This window comes from Malaclemys terrapin, chromosome 7, assembly GCF_027887155.1.
Source record: "Malaclemys terrapin pileata isolate rMalTer1 chromosome 7, rMalTer1.hap1, whole genome shotgun sequence".
Lineage (NCBI taxonomy): Eukaryota > Metazoa > Chordata > Testudines > Emydidae > Malaclemys > Malaclemys terrapin.
The window spans coordinates 7,060,750-7,081,179 of NC_071511.1; the positions used below are offsets into that span (position 1 = coordinate 7,060,750).

The window sequence follows — 20,430 nt, forward strand, 5'->3', positions numbered from 1 at the left end:
ATGAGAGGGCAAGGGACCAGGGAAATGATTCTATTTGGTATAATAAGCAGCCAACCTGGCATCCCCACAGTCTGTTCGTTGCACCATCTTGCTTGCTAATAGCAGTTTCACTGATCATATTGTATGTTTGACTGGATTCTTAACGCTCGTTGCATGGAAAACGCCGTGCATGTCAGTGATCTGAGCGGTACATGTGTGTGTAGAAATGATGAGATAAAATAAATGGATTGGAGCATGGTGTGTGGGGAGGAGAACAGCACATGGTCCCTAATCACAGTGGGTAAAAAATCAGGGACCCACCTGCACTGTACTATATTAAACCAGGAGTGATTTTTAAAGAAACATCCTGGAGGGGTGTGAGGGAATAGTTAATATTTTATTAAGCTAAGGACTACCTCCCCCTCCCCCCCCCAACAGGGATGTTAGGCACATACAGGATGGAAAGGCAGAACTGATATCAGTTTTTGTATGGGTTTTTTTTTAGTGTTCTGCTTTGCATTGTTTTATTTGCCAAAAAGAAAATAAATTTGTGAAATATTTGCAACTCGGCATTGCTGCAGACTTAAGTACATACTTTGCGAATCCTTGTAAGCGATTTGCTTCAAGCCCTCTTCAGTTCTTTCTCACTCCATCTGCTTGTTCGAGTGCAAAAGTTCCTTGGGAAAAATCACTTATTACATCACTGAAAAATGCCGCAAAAATAGCTTTTCACTTGAGTTCCCATCTTTGGACTTAACTCACATGGGGATCAGATAGATTCAAATGTTTAATAACTTCTTATTTTCCTTTCTCTTTAAACACAGGATCTCTGGTCATGGAAGCAGGGTCACGTGGTTGATTCTTGGCAGTCGGCAACCTGTGGAGCTTTTGCAGGTGCAAAGGATTATATGTTATACTGGGAAAGGCTCAAGAAGAAAGGGAAAAATGTGCAAATCTATTAAGTATAGCAGAACAACATTCCTTTGTAATTCTAGTTTGTTTAGAGGAAAATGGATCCAGTTGTTATTTGGAAGAAGGAAAGTCCTTTACCGGGTGTGGGGAGAGAACACTGAAAAGGGTGTCGGCTTGAAAGACAACCAATTTGTTTTTGACAAATTTCTGTTATTTAAAAACCAGGGGCCTGTCAGTTAGGCTTCCAGATTATCTTGGAGTTGATTTGTAAAATCCTCCACGAGGAGAGGCTTTGCTTGGGTGCGGGTCTGTGCAGCTGTCTGCCCCAAGCTGTTCTCCAGGGGTTTAAGTGATTGCAGGGAGAAGCCATGATTCACCATTCATGTGACAGCTGTGACAGCAGCGCAGATTAAGGAGAGTCAGGAGAGCAGAGGAGAGCACTGCAACAGCCCGGAGGCAGGACGAAACATCTGGGCAATCTCCAGACGCTAACACAGGAATAAAGAATGGCAGAATACAATATCGCACTATTTATTACCAAACAAGCCAAAAGTTAATTGAATTCTTCAGTAGGCCTCTTGGCCTCGTTCAGCCTACTGTAGATGTTTAAAATAACTTTTAAAATGTCAATTAATTAATGACTCATCAATATATTTGACAAGTTACAGAGAAGAAAAACAACAAACTGTCTTAATAGAAAAACCAGATTAGTCGTTAAGAGATGAACAGCCAGAGCTTTTCCCAAAGGAAGTAAAATACAGTTTAAGATTCCAAATTGGTAACAGAATATATGGAAGGAATAAATCCTGTTTAAAAGCACCAATAGCGTTTCTGAAGCTGGAGATGAATAACAAATAGCTTTTGGCTCTGGTAATCTGCTGATGTACCAGAAAAGGGCCTTTAGATTGTCTTTAAATCATTAAAGAATAGGGGTCTAAATATCTTTTATGTACGTAATTGGATATGAAGTTTCTGACCTTCACGTATTATTATTAGTAATGTTGCAGTGGAAATCAGGTCACCAATCAAGCCTTCTCTTGTGGTATTAGTCACTGTACATATACATAGTAAGAGACAGTCCCTTCTCTGAATTGCTTACAGTTGAAATAGATCAGACAAAGACTGATTATCCCCATTTTACAGATTGGGATCTGAGAACTGGTCCACACTCAGATTGTGCACTGATTTAGCTAAATCAGTGCAAACCCTTTAATGGATGCAGATATATTGACATAAAAGTGTTTACATCCCAAACCAGCTATACTAGTATTAAAGCTTAAAATGAATCAATATAACTCAGGCTTGAAAATTTACATCAAGCCAGCTACATCACTCAGGGTGTGAAAAATTTACAGCTCTCAGCACCATACTTAAGCCGACCTAACCTCTGATGTAGATGTGGTTAGGTTGACAGAAGAATTCTTGGCCTGGATCAATGCTAGGGGTTGTATTGATTTAATGAGAGCTGTTTCTAAACTACTATAGTTAAATGGGTGCAAAAACCCCTGAAACACAGAGGAATCATGTGATTTGTCCAAAGACCAGGAAGTCTCTGGGAGAGCCACAAATTGAATCCCGGTCTCCTCTGAGTCCCAGTCCAGTGCCTTAGCCACAAAATCATCCTTCCTTGCCTTGTCCATTTGATTCTGCTCAGGGTGGTTGTGACTGGAATTGTCACCACCTACTGGCTTTTTGGTGACCTATGTTCACCTCCTAGTGATCACGTGTGAAAGAAAGACATCCAAGGACCTGGTCTGCTTAAGTGTCCCCAGTTTCCCCTGGACTCACTGGCAGAGCCATAAATGTGAGTCCAGGACACTCAGCATTTCACAGTGGTCAGTCAGGACCTCACAGGTTTGGGTCTGACCGTCTGGCCCGGCTCCGCAGAGGCGTCCTGTTTTGAATGAACTCCTGTCAGCATTCCGCATGGGGTTTCAGTGCAATTGACTGCAGCGGAGCTATGCACTATGCATAAAGTTAAGCATGGGCATTAGTCTTTGCTGGGCTGGGGTCTAAAGTTTGTTGGGTATGTTGTAGCCGACGGCAAACTTCCCTTCTTTCCCACTCTGCCTTCCCTCTTTCCTCCCTCCTGTTTTTCCCTCTTTTCTCCTTGTTCCTTCCCACCAACAATATTTCACACATCCCCTTGTTTTAAGACCAGCTCCAAAACTCATTGAGATGAAGAGGATTCTTTCCACTGACTTCACCAGCTTTTGGATTAGGTCCTTACTCTTTTATTTCCTCTCCCCATCTATAGACATGTAATAGGAGGGCATCATATGGTGATCGAATCAGACATTGCCTCCAATGTCAGCTCCTTGGCTACAACGAGCAGTTCTCTGATTCTGAAATCTGTAAATGATTCTGCAGCTAAAACATATCCGAATAAACTGCCTGCTTAAATTTGTAAACGTAATCTATTTTATGAGGCGGTCGGGGGGAGAAAACCCAAATCTAGCCACAGACGCAAACCCTCTGTAAATAAAATTGTGTGTGTATATTGCACTAGAGTGATTGTAATTCACCACATTATAACCTCTGGAAAGGGAGAAAAAGGCTTTTATGCGAGCAACAACTAACCCGTAATCACTGTGATGTTACCAATACCACAATGATAGTGTTGAGACACAGAGAGCATGTTGGACTCGTACTTCCCTTGTGTTCTTTGCTTCACCACAAAATTTGACCAAACATTTTAGAGGTCAGGAGAACAGGCATGGTGATGAAGCCAACAAGCTGAATACACAATCCTTTTTTGGCTTCTAGTTCTAGACAAATTGTTGGATATTTTCTACCTTAATCATAATTTACAGTTTGGTGGAGAGAAGACAGACAGCACCAGTATATTGACTTCCATCCACAACACTTGTTCCATTAACACCTGTGAAATTGCAGCGACTAAAGTCAAAAATCTATGAGAGACCTGACTGTCTTTCTTATTGTTTCTGCACATACACATTTTTACACATATGCAGTCAATAGAAACACAGTAACCATGAACATAAATGTAAATGAGACATTGAGTTCTTTCTCTGCCAGCTGTTAATAATCTAGTCCATAGGTGCCATGTCTTGATTCATATAATTTCTTCTTCCTTTCTAGCCCCTTGGCCAGAGATACTGGTTAGAGCAGCCTGGGGGCTGCTCTAATTTGTGCCATTTGGCAAGGATCCCAACAGACCTTCTATCAGGTGAAGAAAGTCAGAGTGCAACATTCTCAGGTCAAACCTCAAACTCCCCCCACCCCTAACACATATTCTATACTAAGAAAGGCAGGGAATGTTGTGAAAAAGCCATCATAGGTGTCTATGCCTTCTAGAGAACTAGCACATGCCAGGGAAGTCTCTGTTTGAATAGCACAAAGGGAGCAGAGGGACTGAGAGTCTGCCCCAGAATGTCAGGATTCAAAATCAATAGGATGGAAAGTAATACTAAAAGCTATTGTCCTGGCACCTGGGCTCCTGTTTCATTCTGATGAGCTCAACTTGCTGAAGATATAGCAGAAATAAAAGGGGGGTGTAGAAAATTATTAGAATTATAGGCTTCCATCTGAGAGAAACTGAAAATACAGAGATTCTTTTGTTTAGAGAGGAAATGAATGAGGGGGGACACGATAAAGCTATATAAAACAATGAACAGTACAGATAGGGAGGATGGACCACTAATGGTTAGACCTCAGTGCCCTGGGCCTGTCTGTCCACTGTCCCATCTCCAGCTGTGGCCATCTCTGATACTTCAGAGGAAGGAGACCAACACCTCCCCTCCCCCTAGAATACATTGGGGGTTCCTTCCTGACCCCTGCAGGTGGCCGACTGAAACCCTGAAACATGAGCTTCCAGGAACATAAGATGTAAATCAGGAGTGAGCCCTGCCCGCTACCATCACAAGCATAGAACTGCAGTCATAAATTTGTCCAGCTCTCTCTTAAAACAAATTACGTTGTTTGCCCCACACCTCCTCTGAGGGGCTGTTCCAGAACCTCAGCCCTCTGATGGTTAGAAACCTTTTTCTGATTTCCAGCCTGAATTTGTTCATGGCCACTTTATATCCACTTGTTCTTCTGTCTCTGAAGGTCTGAGCCTTAGATACTACATTAATGGGGCTCTAGAAGTACCTTAGATGAACAAAATAAATCAGGGCTCCTAGTTACCCTTTCCCATATCACAAAAACAAGAGGACACTCAGTTAAATGGAAGGTCAACAAGTCTAAAACTGATCAAAAGAAACACCACAGAATTTAACCTGCGGTACTCAGTGCTGCAAGAGACCAAGAGCTTGTTGTAGGACTGAAAAATCTGGACAATTAGGCTGTGTCGACACTAGAGAGCTTAGTGTACCAATGCAGCTGCGCCTCTGTAAGATCTCTCGTGTAGCCGCTCTATGCTGACGGGAGAGAGCTCTCCCATCAACGTAATTAAACCACCCACCCACGAGCGGCAGGAGAGGTTAGTACTGTGCACACTAGCGCTTATGCCGGCGTAATTTACGTCGCTCATGGAGGTGGAATATTCACACCCCTGAGCGACATACGTTTTGCCACCATGATAGCGTAGACATAGCCTGTGAGAGATAATGGGAATGTGCAGAGTTACAACAGAGAAGGTAACATTTTTCAAAAAATAAACCACAAGCACTAAACCTCCTGTTCTCGGGCAGGTCTGATGGGGGTTAGAAAGATGATTCTCCTATGGGCAGATTATTCTATCGTAGTCCAGTAGCAGGCTTCTTGCAACTTCCTGGGACCAAGGGATAGCTCAGTGGTTTGAGCATTGGCCTGCTAAACCCAGGATTGTGAGTTCAATTCTTGAGGGGTCCATTTATGGATCTGGGGCCAAAAAAAAATAAAATAAAATAGTTGGGGATTGGTCCTGCTTTGAGCAGAGGGTTGGACTAGATGACTTTCTGAGGTCCCTTCCAACCCTGATATTCTATGTCTAACTGGTGGTATCTGGGATTGACCACTGTCAGAGGGTGGGTGCTGGGCTCGCTGGATCATTGACCTAATCCAATATGGCAGACCCTGTCATAGAATCATAGAATATCAGAGTTGGAAGGGACCTCAAGAGGTCATCTAGTCCAACCCCCTGCTCAAAGCAGGACCAATTCCCAACTAAATCATCCCAGCCAGGGCTTTGTCAAGCCGGGCCTTAAAAACCTCCAAGGAAGGAGACTCCACCACCTCCCTAGGTAACGCATTCCAGTGTTTCACCACCCTCCTAGTGAAATAGTTTTTCCTGATATCCAACCTGGACCTCCCCCACTGCAACTTGAGACCATTGCTCCTTGTTCTGTCATCTGCCACCACTGAGAACAGTCGAGCTCCATCCTCTTTGGAACCCCCCTTCAGGTAGTTGAAGGCTGCTATCAAATCCCCCCTCATTCTTCTCTTCTGGAGACTAAACAATCCCAGTTCTCTCAGCCTCTCCTCATAAGTCATGTGCTCCAGACCCCTAATCATTTTTGTTGCCCTCCGCTGGACTCTTTCCAATTTTTCCACATCCTTCTTGTAGTGTGGGGCCCAAAACTGGACACAGTATTCCAGATGAGGCCTCACCAATGTCGAATAAAGGGGAACGATCACGTTCCTCGATCTGCTGGCAATGCCCCTACTTATACAGCCCAAAATGCCGTTAGCCTTCTTGGCAACAAGAGCACACTGTTGACTCATATCCAGCTTCTCGTCCACTGTGACCCCTAGGTCCTTTTCAGCAGAACTGCTACCTAGCCATTCGGTCCCTAGTCTGTAGCAGTGCATGGGATTCTTCCGTCCTAAGTGCAGGACTCTGCACTTGTCCTTGTTGAACCTCATCAGGTTTTTTTCTGCCCAATCCTCTAATTTGTCTAGGTCCCTCTGTATCCGATCCCTACCCTCTAGTGTATCTACCACGCCTCCTAGTTTAGTGTCATCTGCAAACTTGCTGAGAGTGCAGTCCACACCATCCTCCAGATCATTAATAAAGATATTAAACAAAACCGGCCCCAGGACCGACCCTTGGGGCACTCCACTTGAAACCGGCTGCCAACTAGACATGGAGCCATTGATCACTACCCGTTGAGCCCGACGATCTAGCCAGCTTTCTATCCACCTTACAGTCCATTCATCCAGCCCATACTTCTTTAACTTGGCAGCAAGAATACTGTGGGAGACCGTATCAAAAGCTTTGCTAAAGTCAAGGAATAACACATCCACTGCTTTCCCCTCATCCACAGAGCCAGTTATCTCATCATAGAAGGCAATTAGGTTAGTCAGGCACGACTTCCCCTTCGTGAATCCATGCTGACTGTTCCTGATCACTTTCCTCTCCTCTAAATGTTTCATAATTGATTCCTTGAGGACCTGCTCCATGATTTTTCCAGGGACTGAGGTGAGGCTGACTGGCCTGTAGTTCCCCGGATCCTCCTCCTTCCCTTTTTTAAAGATGGGCACTACATTAGCCTTTTTCCAGTCATCTGGGACCTCCCCCGATCGCCATGAGTTTTCAAAAATAATGGCTAATGGCTCTGCAATCTCACCCGCCAACTCCTTTAGCACCCTCGGATGCAGCGCATCCGGCCCCATGGACTTGTGCACGTCCAGTTTTTCTAAATAGTCCCGAACCACTTCTTTCTCCACAGAGGGTTGGTCACTTTCTCCCCATGCTGTACTGCCCAGTGCAGCAATCTGGGAGCTGACCTTGTGCGTGAAGACAGAGGCAAAAAAAAAAAAGGGAGCCAGAATGTCACTTCAATGCAGTGGAAAAATTCTCTGATTAAATAGGCCCTCTTTCTCCAGGCCATAACAAAATATGTGGGGCCGCACATGAATGATTGATGTACTGTAGTGACACAGCCACCAAGCGAGTCTTGTGAATAATGAAACACAAACGAGGGCTTTTTACATGTTAAGTGGAAGGTCGCTGTCACCTCCTTTTTGATCTAATTAACTCTGACAAGATTACACGCTGGGCCTGAGAGCCTCCTTAACCAGACAAGGCAGAAAAAGCCGTGACGAAATCGGATTTCAAAACTTTCCTTTTGCAGGTACTCAGACCTGCAAATCGAAACGGATTAAATCATTACAGATGAGATGAATTGTCCCCAGGTTCCTGTATTCTGCCTGGTTTGATTCTTCCTTTAATAGGCCACTTGGCTCTGCTCACCAATGCATGAGATTCACCGCTCTGCAAAGAACTAGCACCCGGCGCTGGTAGCACTAGACAGTGTCAATAAGGCATGCACTGAGGGGATGAAGTCAACGGGGAATTATCATTGAATGGGGGTGTTTCCAGGGGGGTTCTGCACGGATAGGTGCTAGGCCAGATGCTATTTAGCATTTTCATCACTGATGTGGAAGTGGATATAAAACCGCTGCTGTTTAAAAGCGGCTGACACCAAGACTGGCAGAGTTGTAAGTGACGTGGACAGGGCGGTCGTGCAGAGAGATCTGGATCGCTTGGCAAGCTGGGCCTATTCAGCCAAAATGCGTTTCAAACAGCCAAATGCCAAGCTACCCATCCAGGGACAAGGAATGCAGGCCACACGTACAGAAGGGAGTCTGTGTCCTGCGAAGAGGGGACTGTAAAAAGGATTTAGGAGCCATAGTGAACAAGCCACTGAGCATGAGCTCCTTGTTAGATGCTGCAGTAAAAGAGGCTCACGTGACTTGTGGGTGTCAGACAGGAGATTGGTGAGTTGGAGCAGGGAGGCGATTTTTACCTCTGTACATGCCATTAGTGAGAGCAGTCCTAGATAGCCTGTATTGCTCTGGGGTTCACATTTGAGAAAGGGGGTTGGAAAATCAGAGAGGCGGGCCAAACAGAGCCACAAAAGATGATTTGAGGGCTGGAGAAAATGCTGTACAGCAAGAGATGTAAAGAGCTCTATCTGTTTAGCTTATCAAAAAGAAGACTAAGGGCTTGTCTATACTTAAAACACTGCAGCAGGACAGTAGACATAGTGCTGTCTACACCGGGAGTTAGGTTGGTATAACTGCCTTGCTCAGAGGTGTGGATTTTCCAGGCGTAAGTTGGTAGGGAAGACCAGATCTTAGGGTATGTCCGCACTTACATTTTATAGCGTTCTAACTTGTTGAAAAATCACCCCCCTGAGCGCAGCAAGTCTGAGCGCTTTAAAGCGCTAGTGTGGACAGGCTGCGAGCCCCGGGAGCTGCGTTCCCAGCACTCGGAGCTATTCCCCTCGTGGAGGTGGATTACCAGGAGTGCTGAGAGAGCTCTCTCCCAGCGCTCGCGCGCGACCACATTCGCTCCCGCGGCAGCGTTTTGAAGTTTCCAGGGTAGACATACCCTTAGAAGTGACTTGAAGCCAGTGTACAAGTCTCTTTTACAGGGAGAAAATCCCAAGATCTAGCCTCTTTGACCAAAGTAGTAGATTCTCCAACTCTTGATGTCTTCAAATCCAGACTGGCTGTGTTTCTAGAAGACACACTTTAGCCAGGCACAAGTTATTGGGCTCACTACAGAGGTAACTGGGTGAAATGTTAACGACCTGTGATGTACAAGAGGTCAGACTAGATGACATTATGGTCCTTTCATAGATTCGTGGGGCTTAAGACCAGAAAGGTCCATACTGCACCTAAGCCCAGAGGATGCATGTGCTTAACCGATAGGGCTGAACTGGGATTTAGGATTGAATTTCACCCATAACGTCCTTAGAAGCACCTGGTGGTTGCAGTGGTGTCACCTGCAGCTATGTGAAAAATGAACTGGGTGCCTGGTTGGATCCTGGTTTGTTGAAGGGGCCAGCAAACTTTCTGGTGAACTTTGGGGACTTTTTCTCCTGATTCCGGAGTCCTTTATGCTGGCCTGTCTCTCCAGTGCTGCCTTACCCCTCAGCGGGCCCAAGCATCTTCTCTGCACTCTACCTGCTGGTGTCTTAGGGCATAGTTTGCCCCCCCCCCCGCCTGCAGGTATGTTGCAGGGTGAGAGGAGGGGAAGCATAAAACAAGTTGCCCTCTGTCCTATCCACAGGATGTGTTTTTGCACAGTGCCTGACAGAACCCGCGACACATGCATGCACTTTGGACAGTCCAGTTTCTAATGCGCTTCTTTGAAATGGTCAGTCCTGTCTACACTACAGCTTCCTTCCATTTATAAACCAGGGCCCCTGGTTGCATTACAACTACAGTTATAGTTGTAATGCAACCAGGACCATTGCCTTATTAGCTGTAGCCTGTGAATAAAATTGTTCTTGGAAAGTAATAAACCTTCTGAGGTTACCCTAACAATTATCTTTGGCATTTTGGAATAAAGGTGGAGCAAATTGATTTTGTCGGACCCATTGCCTTGTATAAAACATGGCTCCCATCGCTGCCAGCTATAAATTTTAGTTCTAGTCAAGCATATGCAAACTTGCATTTAATTTAGCTGTTACGTTGCTGCATGTTGTGCTCATGAAGCACATTATTGGTGCTGTCATCATTCTAAATCAGTTCTTAAATCTGTAAGAAATACTTCCTGGTGAGGGAAAAGGGGGAAATTGACATGCTAATGGCAAAAGAGCTGAAAAGATCCAAACAGACATTTGGGAAAATGGAGAACTATTCAGCCTAGATTAAACCACTGGATAAGAACATTTGGAGACATTGTATCCAAGAGTAATTTGTACACAATCCAGGCACTGTAGCAGCCTAGATTTATACCACTGCTAATGAGAAACTTTGCTAGGACTAAGAATGCTTTAAGAAACTGCCAAGCTCAGTTAAGAAAAATAATTGAACATTGTGGGGACGTTGGTAATACTCCATCGTCAGCCCTGAACTTTGCACTCCAAGCAGGACTAAAATCCCTGTTTCAGAGTTTTACACTAATCCTGTTCAGTGGGTAAAATTAAGACTTCACTTTCCAGCCTTGTTAATTTGGAAGTGTCTATGAGTATTATTTTAGCTACTTTAAAAATACAGCATTGACTTTAGCACGAAAGGTTCTAACCAAATTGTTCTCTCAAGGCCAGTTGGTCATTTAGTCCAGAACTGGCTTAGAATGGAAAAGAAGTCTGACCTTAAGTTAATATGGAGCAAGAATGGGCTGGCACATAGTCTGATTTGCTTAAGGTCTTCATATTGGCTTCCTGAATGTAAACCCTTTTTCTGCTTCTTACAGGGGCATAGCCCCCTCCAAAGCAAAACTGATCAACCAACCTACTGTGAGGAGAAGCTGGGCACCTCGATCCACTTATTGCTTGAAGTTCCCTGATCGGTTTGAGAACCATGGGCTCGCCCATAGACATACCAGACAACGAATACCTAATTGTCACTGAATGTTCCTTTATGAATCATAAGAAGTTTCTCCCATGCAGTTGATATAGAAAGCTACTCAAAGAGCCAGTTGGCCTTCTTTTTACATGAAGAATTATGTTGATATTGGAAAACTCAGAAGAGAGAGAGAGCAGAGTTAAAACACCGGCCAGTGGATAAATCTGATTTGCAGTAGTTTACAGATTTAAAGAGGTCCCATCTTCCCCCTGGAGAAATAAGATCAATAAGGTGCCACAAGGACTCCTCTTGTTTTTGCCGATACAGACTAACACGGCTACCACTCTGAGATCAGTCTCTCTATATTCCATACACTTGGTTTATACAAACCCCAGAGAATAAGATTTTTCTTTTCTTAATATTGCACTGTTAACGAAAGGTAAATATTTATTTTGGTGCATCTCTAGCTGTGTTTGAGCTACTCCTTTTGAGTTAAAATATTGTGGCTGGGAGTGAAAGAGTGAGAGATCAGAGTTAAATTTAGAGGGGGAAATAAAGAGAATGGTTGAAGGGGTTGCTTAGGGGGATTGGAAGAGGCTCCTGTGCTAATGAGGGTGGTATAAGAACCTATAGAGAACAGAATAGAATAGCCCCTGGATAGTGAAAGAGGCAGAGGCTGTAGTCACTGAATTAAGTGTGTGTGTGCGGGGGGGCCTGTTAGGCCCTGTCTGTTCTTTGGGATCCAATTCTACAATTGCGTAGCTTTAGCATGATGCCGTTCCCTTGACTTCAGTGCAATTACGGCTGATTTACACCCGTGGAAGCAGGATCAGAACTGGGATCTTAGTTTGCTGGAGGCTTGTTGTCTCTTGGGAGGGCATAGCAAGCCAGTTGCATTGTCCCTGCACAATTCTTGATGACTGATTATTACCGAGGAAGTCACAGCTAGGCCAGCCCTTCTGAGTGAAAGTAATGTGCTCTGAGAGTGGTGAGGATAGGGACGATGGAAACGCATTGAAGGAAGAGGATGCTTGTCACGATGGTGATGGAGGGGGGAGGCAGGGGAGCCAGAAGAAGAAAACGCTTTGTAGTGGAAAAATATTTAACCTGGAAGGGAGGGGAGTTTCGAGAGCCTGGATGATTGATCACTTTGCAGAATCCCCCTAGCCACAAACAGATTGGGCTGTCAGGTGTCATGACTACTCCATTTTGTTTCTTTCTGAAGTAGCATTTGCCTGTATTGTAAGAGAGATTACAGGAGAACCTTAGAGTTATGAACACTTTGCGAATGAGGTTTGTTTGTACCTCTGACATGTTCATAACTCTGAACAAGACGTTCTGGTGGTTGTTTCAAAAGGTTACAACTGAACGTGGACTTAATACAGCTTTGAAACTTTACCACACAGAAGAAAAATGCTGCTCTTCCTTTATTTTTTTAGTAGTTTACATTTAACACTCTACTGTACTGTATTTGCTTTTTATTTTCATTTTGGGGGGGGTCTCTGCTGCTGCCTGATTGCATACTTCTGGTTCCAAATGAGGTGTGTGGTTGACTGGTCAGTTTGTAACTCATAACTCCGAGGTTCTACTGGATTATCAGTAGGGCCCATCCAACTGCTCCAAGACCCCTGCTTCCTTTAACAGGGTAATTCCAGATCCAAACTCCCTGGATATGGAGTTCCAGATTGAGTGTCTTGTGAACATCATTAATCGCCATATTTATTTTCTATTGCCTATTTATGGGGTGTAGCACCTTTTCATCCATACTACTTTAGCTATGTCTGCACAGCACCCCACACAATTAAGTCCTTACCCAGGGCTGGTGCTCTTAGGTGCCACCGTAAAACAAATCAATGATAATATATCTACCTATCTAGTATAGTTTATCTGTCTGGTCAGAATTTCACTCTCAAAAGACAGAGCAAAATATTCTGTGCTTATTTCCTTTCTGAGTGAGGGCTAGTCTACACTGAGGGTGGGAGGGATCGATCTAAGATACGTAACTTCAGCTACGCTATTCACGTAGCTGAAGTCGAAGTATCTTAGTTCGACTTACCTGGCCATCCTCACGGCGGCAAGTCGACTGCCGCGGCTCCCCTGTCGACTCCGCTTACTCCTCCTGCCGAGGTGGAGTACGGGCGTCAATTCAGGGATTGATTTATCGCGTCTAGATGAGACGCGATAAATCGATCCCCGATAGATCGATTACTACCCGCCGATGCGGCGGGTAGTGTAGACGTGGCCCGAGCAATTTCATTTGCTTTACAATATGTAGGTGTTTAAAATGGAAACTGTTTTCTTATCTTATCAGCTCTTTGGGTCAGGGACTGTCTCTTACTATATATATGTACAGCGCCTTGCACAATGGAACTCCAGTGTCAGTTAGGGTTCCTGGATGCTACCATAATAGAGTAAAAGTAACAATAATAATAAAAATAATAATTAATACTAAATAATGATTTTTCTGTAGATGCAAAATAATAAACTCTATCTACAGACACTGTAAACATCCCCAAATTTTGAACTGAGAACCATGCTGTAAGCATGCATAGTGAAATGTTTTTGACCCAGGCTGTGGGAATTGTCGACGGGGTGGCATACATGTTCAGCAAACAATGCCTCACTTGTGTTTGGTATTTTAATATGCTCAGGTGGATTTGCAGCTGCAGTCACCACACCTCTAGACGTAGCAAAGACAAGAATTATGTTGGCAAAGGTAAGAGATGGAAGAACGCTGAGCAAATGGACAGGTGCATGGGCCCCAGTGCCAAAACTTCTGCATGGTAGCAACGAAATGAAATGTAGCACCACACCTATCACTAATGACTTCTGTTCTTGTAGTTTAAGCCAGGAACTGATGTGAATGTGCGTTACATGCATGGATAAAACTGGTGTTGCTTTACTTTGCCCTGTAATTACTATTCTTGTTCTTTCACCTCCCTCCTCAGGTCTCCCAAAGGAGCCATCTAAGACGTCACTGCTTTGTGCTAGGTTGTCCTGGGGATATGCTGAAATCTAGGCTGCCAGTGGTTAATGCAAAAGTCTTAATGACAAATTCCTTATAGGGTCAAACTCCCTAAATTAAAAATCCAGGCAGGAACTGATTCCTCTGTGAGTTTTTCTAACAACAGGGGATTGTTTGCATTGCTCTCCATACGCAGGCCTGACGCCAGACTTTCTTTCCTAGAATTTCAAACCATTGCTGCAACTCTGCCAGGGATGGCAAAAGCAGGAGTGCTAATGTAGCTGTGCCACTGTTGTTTTAATGAACGAGCCATCTAGCCTCGTCCCGAGCAGGTCTAGATTGTGGGACGGTTAAAATGCAAGCAGCTGGTACACGCTGTTGGGATACGTTATTATCCTTTAAGGGGCTGCGCTGATGGAGTCCGAGTCACCCCATACGGGTCAATTCTCTCCACCAGCCAGGTCCCTGAGTAGAGTAATCAGCTATTTCTCACTGGCCATTTGCACCTCATCTGACGACTGGTGCTGTGTTCTAGACACACATCACGTTCTGTAAAGAGTGTGCACTGCATCTTTGTGTGTGTTTGTATAGTACAGCCTCATTCAGCAGACATGTATCAAGGAGGGCGCATGGCGTGTTGGTTAGAGCGTGGGACCAAGTCATAAGAGCTGGGTTTTGTTCCGAACTAGGGCCACTAGACAGTCCCATTGCTCTGTTGCGCAGTGTAAATGGATAGGTAGCTTGATAATAACTGGATCCAACTGGTGATTGATTGAATTATGGGCTCTCTGTTCTTGTGATACAGGCTGGTTCCAGCAATGCCAGTGGGAATGTACTCTCTGCCCTGCACAGTGTCTGGAGGTCACAAGGGCTACCTGGGTAAGGACTATCTTGTGAGAGAATATCTGTGAGATAGATAAGTGTGTGTGTGTGTGTGTGTGTGTGTGTTTAATGCGCTGTATAAAACTATGAATTGACTCGCCGTTCACAAGGCCAAGTAGCAGTCATTCAGGTATGTGTGTGTACAGCACCTGACACAACGGAGCCTCTAGGAGCTACTGCCTTACAAATATTAACCAATAATAATCATTACCCCTTCCTAAGAGCCAGGCCAGCCTGGTGCAGGCACCTCCCTACAGCGCCAGCCAATCCTCCTCCAGCTTTCCACAGTTACCCAGGAACTTTCTTTGTGTAACGTCACCTCTGCCCCTTCTTGCCCTCTTTCCCCAGCAGGAAGCCTAGCGGGAGGAGGGGACACCAACAGCCTCCGTCCCTAGCATCCCAGACAAGAAAGCAGAGGAAGCTAAAAGCCAAGAAACTGAAACTGGGATTTGCAGGTGTTTCCCTTCCTCTCCATGGGGTGCTGCAATTCTGCATTTCAGTCACCGCGTGGCGCCGTGTAAGGCTATAAATCAGCAACTCCCAGTCCATCCCCACAGCATCGCCCAGCAGGAAACAGGCCCAGAGCCCCAGAAAAATGCTTCAACGTGCTGAAATACAGAGGGCAGGAAAACTGAGGGAAGCCGCTTTGAAATGTGCACCCCACAGCTTGTTCTTCCTTTTTCCTGCCTCGCTCAGGTTTCTACGCATGGAGTTTCATAGAATGAAGACATCCCTTGTGGGCTAACCCTTCAGTCCTCTTGCCTTGCTCAGTGGGGAATTGCTCAGGCGTGCCAGACATGAGTAGCACCCTGTCACTTAGGCAAATAGTATCAATGGGGAAACAGGTTATCAGAGAGAGGGTATGGGACTTGCCTGAGGTTACACAGGACATCCAGGGCAGAGCATTTCCATTGGATAACACATTAATTACACATGTACATATGTTGTGTGTGTGTGTGTGTAATTATGTGTGTGGGAGCAGCGTTTCCTGACTCTAACATGCATCATTAAATGTTATGCATTGAAGAACAACAAAACACCCACTTGGAGTTCATAGAATATGAGGGTTGGAAGGGACCTCAGGAGGTCATCTAGTCCGACCCCCTGCTCAAAACAGGACCAATCCCCAACTAAATCATTTCCCTAGTAAAAATGCATATTTTTTTAAAAAAAATCTGAATAGCGACAGAGCTCAAAGCATCAGTCTGATCAGCTCTGCACAGCTCTGTCTCCCGAAATAATTAGCCACCTAATAGGCAAGAATATCAGTTGCAGCAATGTGGCAGCAGGACATGTATAGCTCATAAGAAAACATCATAGTCTAGTATATAAGGACCAAGTCAGAAGGCCTTGGGTTTCCGCTCAGCTTTGGAAGGCACTTGTTATGTGATGCTGGGTGAGTCACCTAGCCTCCTTGGGCCTCAGTTTAACCATCTGTAAGAATGGGAACAATGCTTCCTGGCCGTATGGTGGAGTTGTGAGGACTCATTCATTCGTGTTTGTAGAGCGTTTTGAGAGCCTTGGACAAAAGATGCCACAGGCGTGTAAATTAGTATTGATTTGCATGGATACCTGGTCAGTTTGTAGTGGGCTGTGCTCTTTGTGTGGGAGAATCAGTGAGTCATTCAGTAGTGACTAGCTGTAGCCTACACAGAATACAAGTCCTAAAATAATGATAGCTAATGTAGATTGCCTCAGTCCACATGCGAGAGGCCTGTGGTTTTGAACCATAAATCCTAGATTCCACCTGCACCCAGTGGGCGTATGCGGTTCAACTGGTAGTTGTGTTATTGTGCCTCTGGGATTGGCGTCATACATATGCTATGAGCTAATTAAATCTGTAGTTACTGGAGTGACATGCGCAAAATCCACATGGAGCATTAACTAGACATTGGGAACAAATGCAGGTCTGGATGGGTGCAACAGGTGTTGCTGTTTTTCCCCCTTCCACAATCAGACTCATTATGCAAATCTCTAGCTTCATTTCTCATACCCTTCTAGATCAGCCTGTTTGCCAGTGCTACGCTTCGCTGCTTTAGGGTTTAGAAACCAACTCGATAGCCAGTGCTGTGTCTGCACGTCCCTCCAGTCTAGTTACAGATAATTTTCCTTAACACCCGATTTCTGGTCACACAACTAGTAAAAGTTCAATATTCTTTTGACACATTTGGAAAATAATTCAAAACAAATTTCAGGAAGTTCTTGGACCCTTATTCCAGGAAGCATTCCAGCTGTTATGCCCACCCCAGACTGTTCGTTTTGTATTGTCTCAGGACGCATTGAGCTATCACTTGTAGGTCCCTTGTCTGTGGGCCGGTTTCATGCACTGTACAGCATTGTATATGCTGAGAAGACCATGGGATCTATTTTCAAAAGGACAAATAGCAGTTAAGCACCACACTCCTATTCAACGTCTAAATCCCCCCTTTCTGTTGCACATAATTTGTGTTCTTTCAAGCCTGTTTCACAAGTGCCCATTTAGCCAACCAGAATTCAAACTCTGTCTTCAGATTGTGCCACTGATGCAATAGAACCAAAGGGTAACCCAGCTCTCCTCAACGCTGCACAGCCAAGAGAAAGCAAAATAATAAGCAATCCTGAGAACAGAAACAGGCAAAAATGGCCAAACTGTGTCAGCTGCAAGAAGGAAGAAAGCCTTGGGAAAAATAAATGCAGAGACGGCCGTGCCTGCTGCCAATTATAAACGTATTAATCAAAACCAGTAAAAGTGTCGGGCTTTTTGGCTGGCAGCAATGTAAAATAATCTATGGCTTCGCTACTAAATCTCAGATTTGAAGAGAAGGAATTCTGGGGCAGAGAGATGCATTGCCTCTTGCCACATTATTAAAGCCAGAGTGCAGGACTCACTTCCTGTTTTGCACCTAGTAAATCCAAGTGCTTCATGCCAACAAATTCACATCCTTTTCTGTCCGTAAGAGAGAGGGAGAGAGAGGCCTCCATTAATAGATATTTCTCAATGGATAGAATATGGGTGAGATTAAAGGAGCAATGTGCACGTAGCCACAGTTATTTGCACTTGCAAATGGGAGTTTAGGTGAGCGATTTCTAAGCTGCACGCACTAGGGCAGACTTGTGCATGGACGCCTTGCACTTTTCCAGCACCTTTTCTCCAAGGAGCTTGTCGCACTTTACAGCCATCGATGATGCCTTACAACCAAGCCGGGAGATTGGCAAGTGTTGTTTTCCCCATAGGAAGAGTGAAGTGGAAGGAGTTGCCTGAGCTTGCCCTCCTAGATGGTGGCACAGTAGGGCCCACAAGCCAGGGGTCCTAGCTCCCTATTTTGATTGCTAAGCGAGGTTTCCCAATAGGTGCAGGTGCACACACACTATTGCACCCGTTCCAGCGTTGGGCCCTAACCGCGCGACTCTTCCATACCGAGATCCCAAGTGTGAATAGACACTAGCCATCAGCCTTTAAGGATTCTCTGCTTTAGGAAATGCAAAACGATCTAACCTGTAGTGCTGAGTAAAGGGGCCTGTCCAGTGGGTTACTTTAAGCAGTGGCCTCTGATATTTTCTATTGAACTGGGGATTTGTTTCATATTGCAAGAAGGATCCCTGTCAAAATAGTGCCTCAAGGTTCTGATGGACTTTAGGATCCAAGCATTTGGGAATAAATATTCCAGGGCTTGGAAAAACATGGGTGAAGAGTTGCATTCAAATAATGGAAAATAATGGGAATATGAATACTAGAAGGATTAGTTTCAGAGAAGCAGCCGTGTTAGTCTGTATCCGTAAAAAGAACAGGAGTACTTGTGGCACCTTAGAGACTAACAAATTTATTAGAGCATAAGCTTTCGTGGACTACAGCCCACTTCTTCTTCTTCACCTTCTCCATATATGCATCCGATGAAGTGGGTTGTAGCCCACGAAAGCTTATGCTCTAATAAATTTGTTAGTCTCTAAGGTGCCACAAGTACTCCTGTTCTTTTTACTAGAAGGATTAGGCACTATAAGTTGGAGGTGGCAGGCTGCATGGGATCAGAGCACACCCCCATAGCACATAGGCATTATTCCAGGGGGGGGCCAACCTGCAGCTCCGGAGCCACATGCAGCTCTTCAGAAGTTAATATGTGACTCCTTGTCTAGGCACCGACTCCTGGGCTGCCGGGGGGTGCTCACTGCTCAAGCCGGGCTCTGCCACAGGCCTGCCCCCACTCCACCCCTCCCCGAGCCTCCTGCATGCCACAAAACAGCAGATCGGGAGGTGCTGGTCGGTGGGGCTGCCAGTGGGTGGGAGGTGCTGGGAGCGGGGGAGAAGTGGGGAGCGCTGATGGCGGCTGCTGATGTATTACTGTGGCTCTTTGGCAACGCACATTAGTAAATTCTGGCTCCTTCTCAGGCTCAGGTTGGCCGTCCCTGCATTACACAGCTGGCGATGATTCGCTTTGGAAATCAGACAGGGTACTCCCGGTGAGCTGACAGGCCCTAGGGACGCAGATTGTATTCGGCTAAGCGGGAGTTCGGATAGTCGAGAGGGCAGGCGCGGCAGTGCAGGAGCCCTCTGCAGCTCCGGTGTCACGGCTCCATTCCCTCGCGCCTTTGACCCTGCCCTGGTTATCATAGGTGCAAGGTGCAGGTGGGCGGCTGTGGTCCTGGTAGAGCAGGGAGACGCCCCCCCACACCTCCTGACTCTGCTGTGGCTGCAGCCTCCCCTGCACCTTGTGCCAGCAGGAGTTAGGTGTCACTCCCATGGCTGCCCTGAGTCTGTGCTCCACTATCCAAACCTCTGCATAACCCAAACCCTCTCGTCTCCCAGGCTGGGGACTCGGCTAGTGCAGAGCTTTGGATAATGGGGTTTTGGAAAATCAGGAGCCTACCATGTCTGATTTCTGCTTTTGTGTTTTCTCCTAACCAGCTCAACACGCAGACTGGGAAAGTGCATCGGAGCCACTTGCACCTGGACCTCTTTGTAGTTAAAATGCTCAGCTTTGATCTAGGCCCACTAACCAATCTTTTGTTGTCGTCGTGTTACAGTAGTGGCTAGAGACGCCAACCCAGATCAGGGCCCTGTGTACAAACCCTTAGTGAGACAGTCCCTGCCCGGAAGAGTCTGCAGTCTAAACAGACAAAGCATGAACGAAAGTGAGTGTGATTATCCCGTTTGCAGAAGGGGAAGTGGGGCAGAGACAGGTTAGCTGAGTAACTGAGGGGCCAGTCTGGGACAAGAACCCAGATCTCCAGAGTCTGTGCGGTGCCTTAGCCAGATGACCAGCTGTTCTCTATGCAACGGAGGAAAAGCTGGTAGCTTGGGAAGCCAGGCCTGGGATTGCCACATGGTTAAAGGCAAATATGTGAGAGCAGAAGGAAATCAATAGGATGCTGAGGCCAGCTGAGGCCAGCGGTGGAGCTGAGGGGGATGCAATAAGAGATGAGGTCAGAGATGCAGCTTCTAGTTAACATATTCAAAGTTCTCCAGCCTTGCTTATTTAAGAGCTGTGGCTGTGCTGGACTGTACTGTAAACGAACGTCTGCAGCGCTTC

The 20,430-nt window shown here is 45.6% G+C and overlaps 1 protein-coding gene across 2 annotated transcripts in view; it reads left to right on the forward strand.

Annotated features, from left to right (window-relative positions):
* SLC25A26 (solute carrier family 25 member 26) overlaps positions 1-20,430 on the forward strand; it is a 130,064-nt gene that overhangs the window by 103,804 nt on the left and 5,830 nt on the right. For both annotated transcript variants that reach the window (XM_054033325.1, XM_054033326.1), the window contains 3 exons: positions 804-873; positions 13,731-13,795; positions 14,850-14,923. In XM_054033325.1, the coding sequence (XP_053889300.1) occupies positions 804-873; positions 13,731-13,795; positions 14,850-14,923 (209 nt within the window). The remainder of the gene's footprint in view (positions 1-803; positions 874-13,730; positions 13,796-14,849; positions 14,924-20,430) is intronic.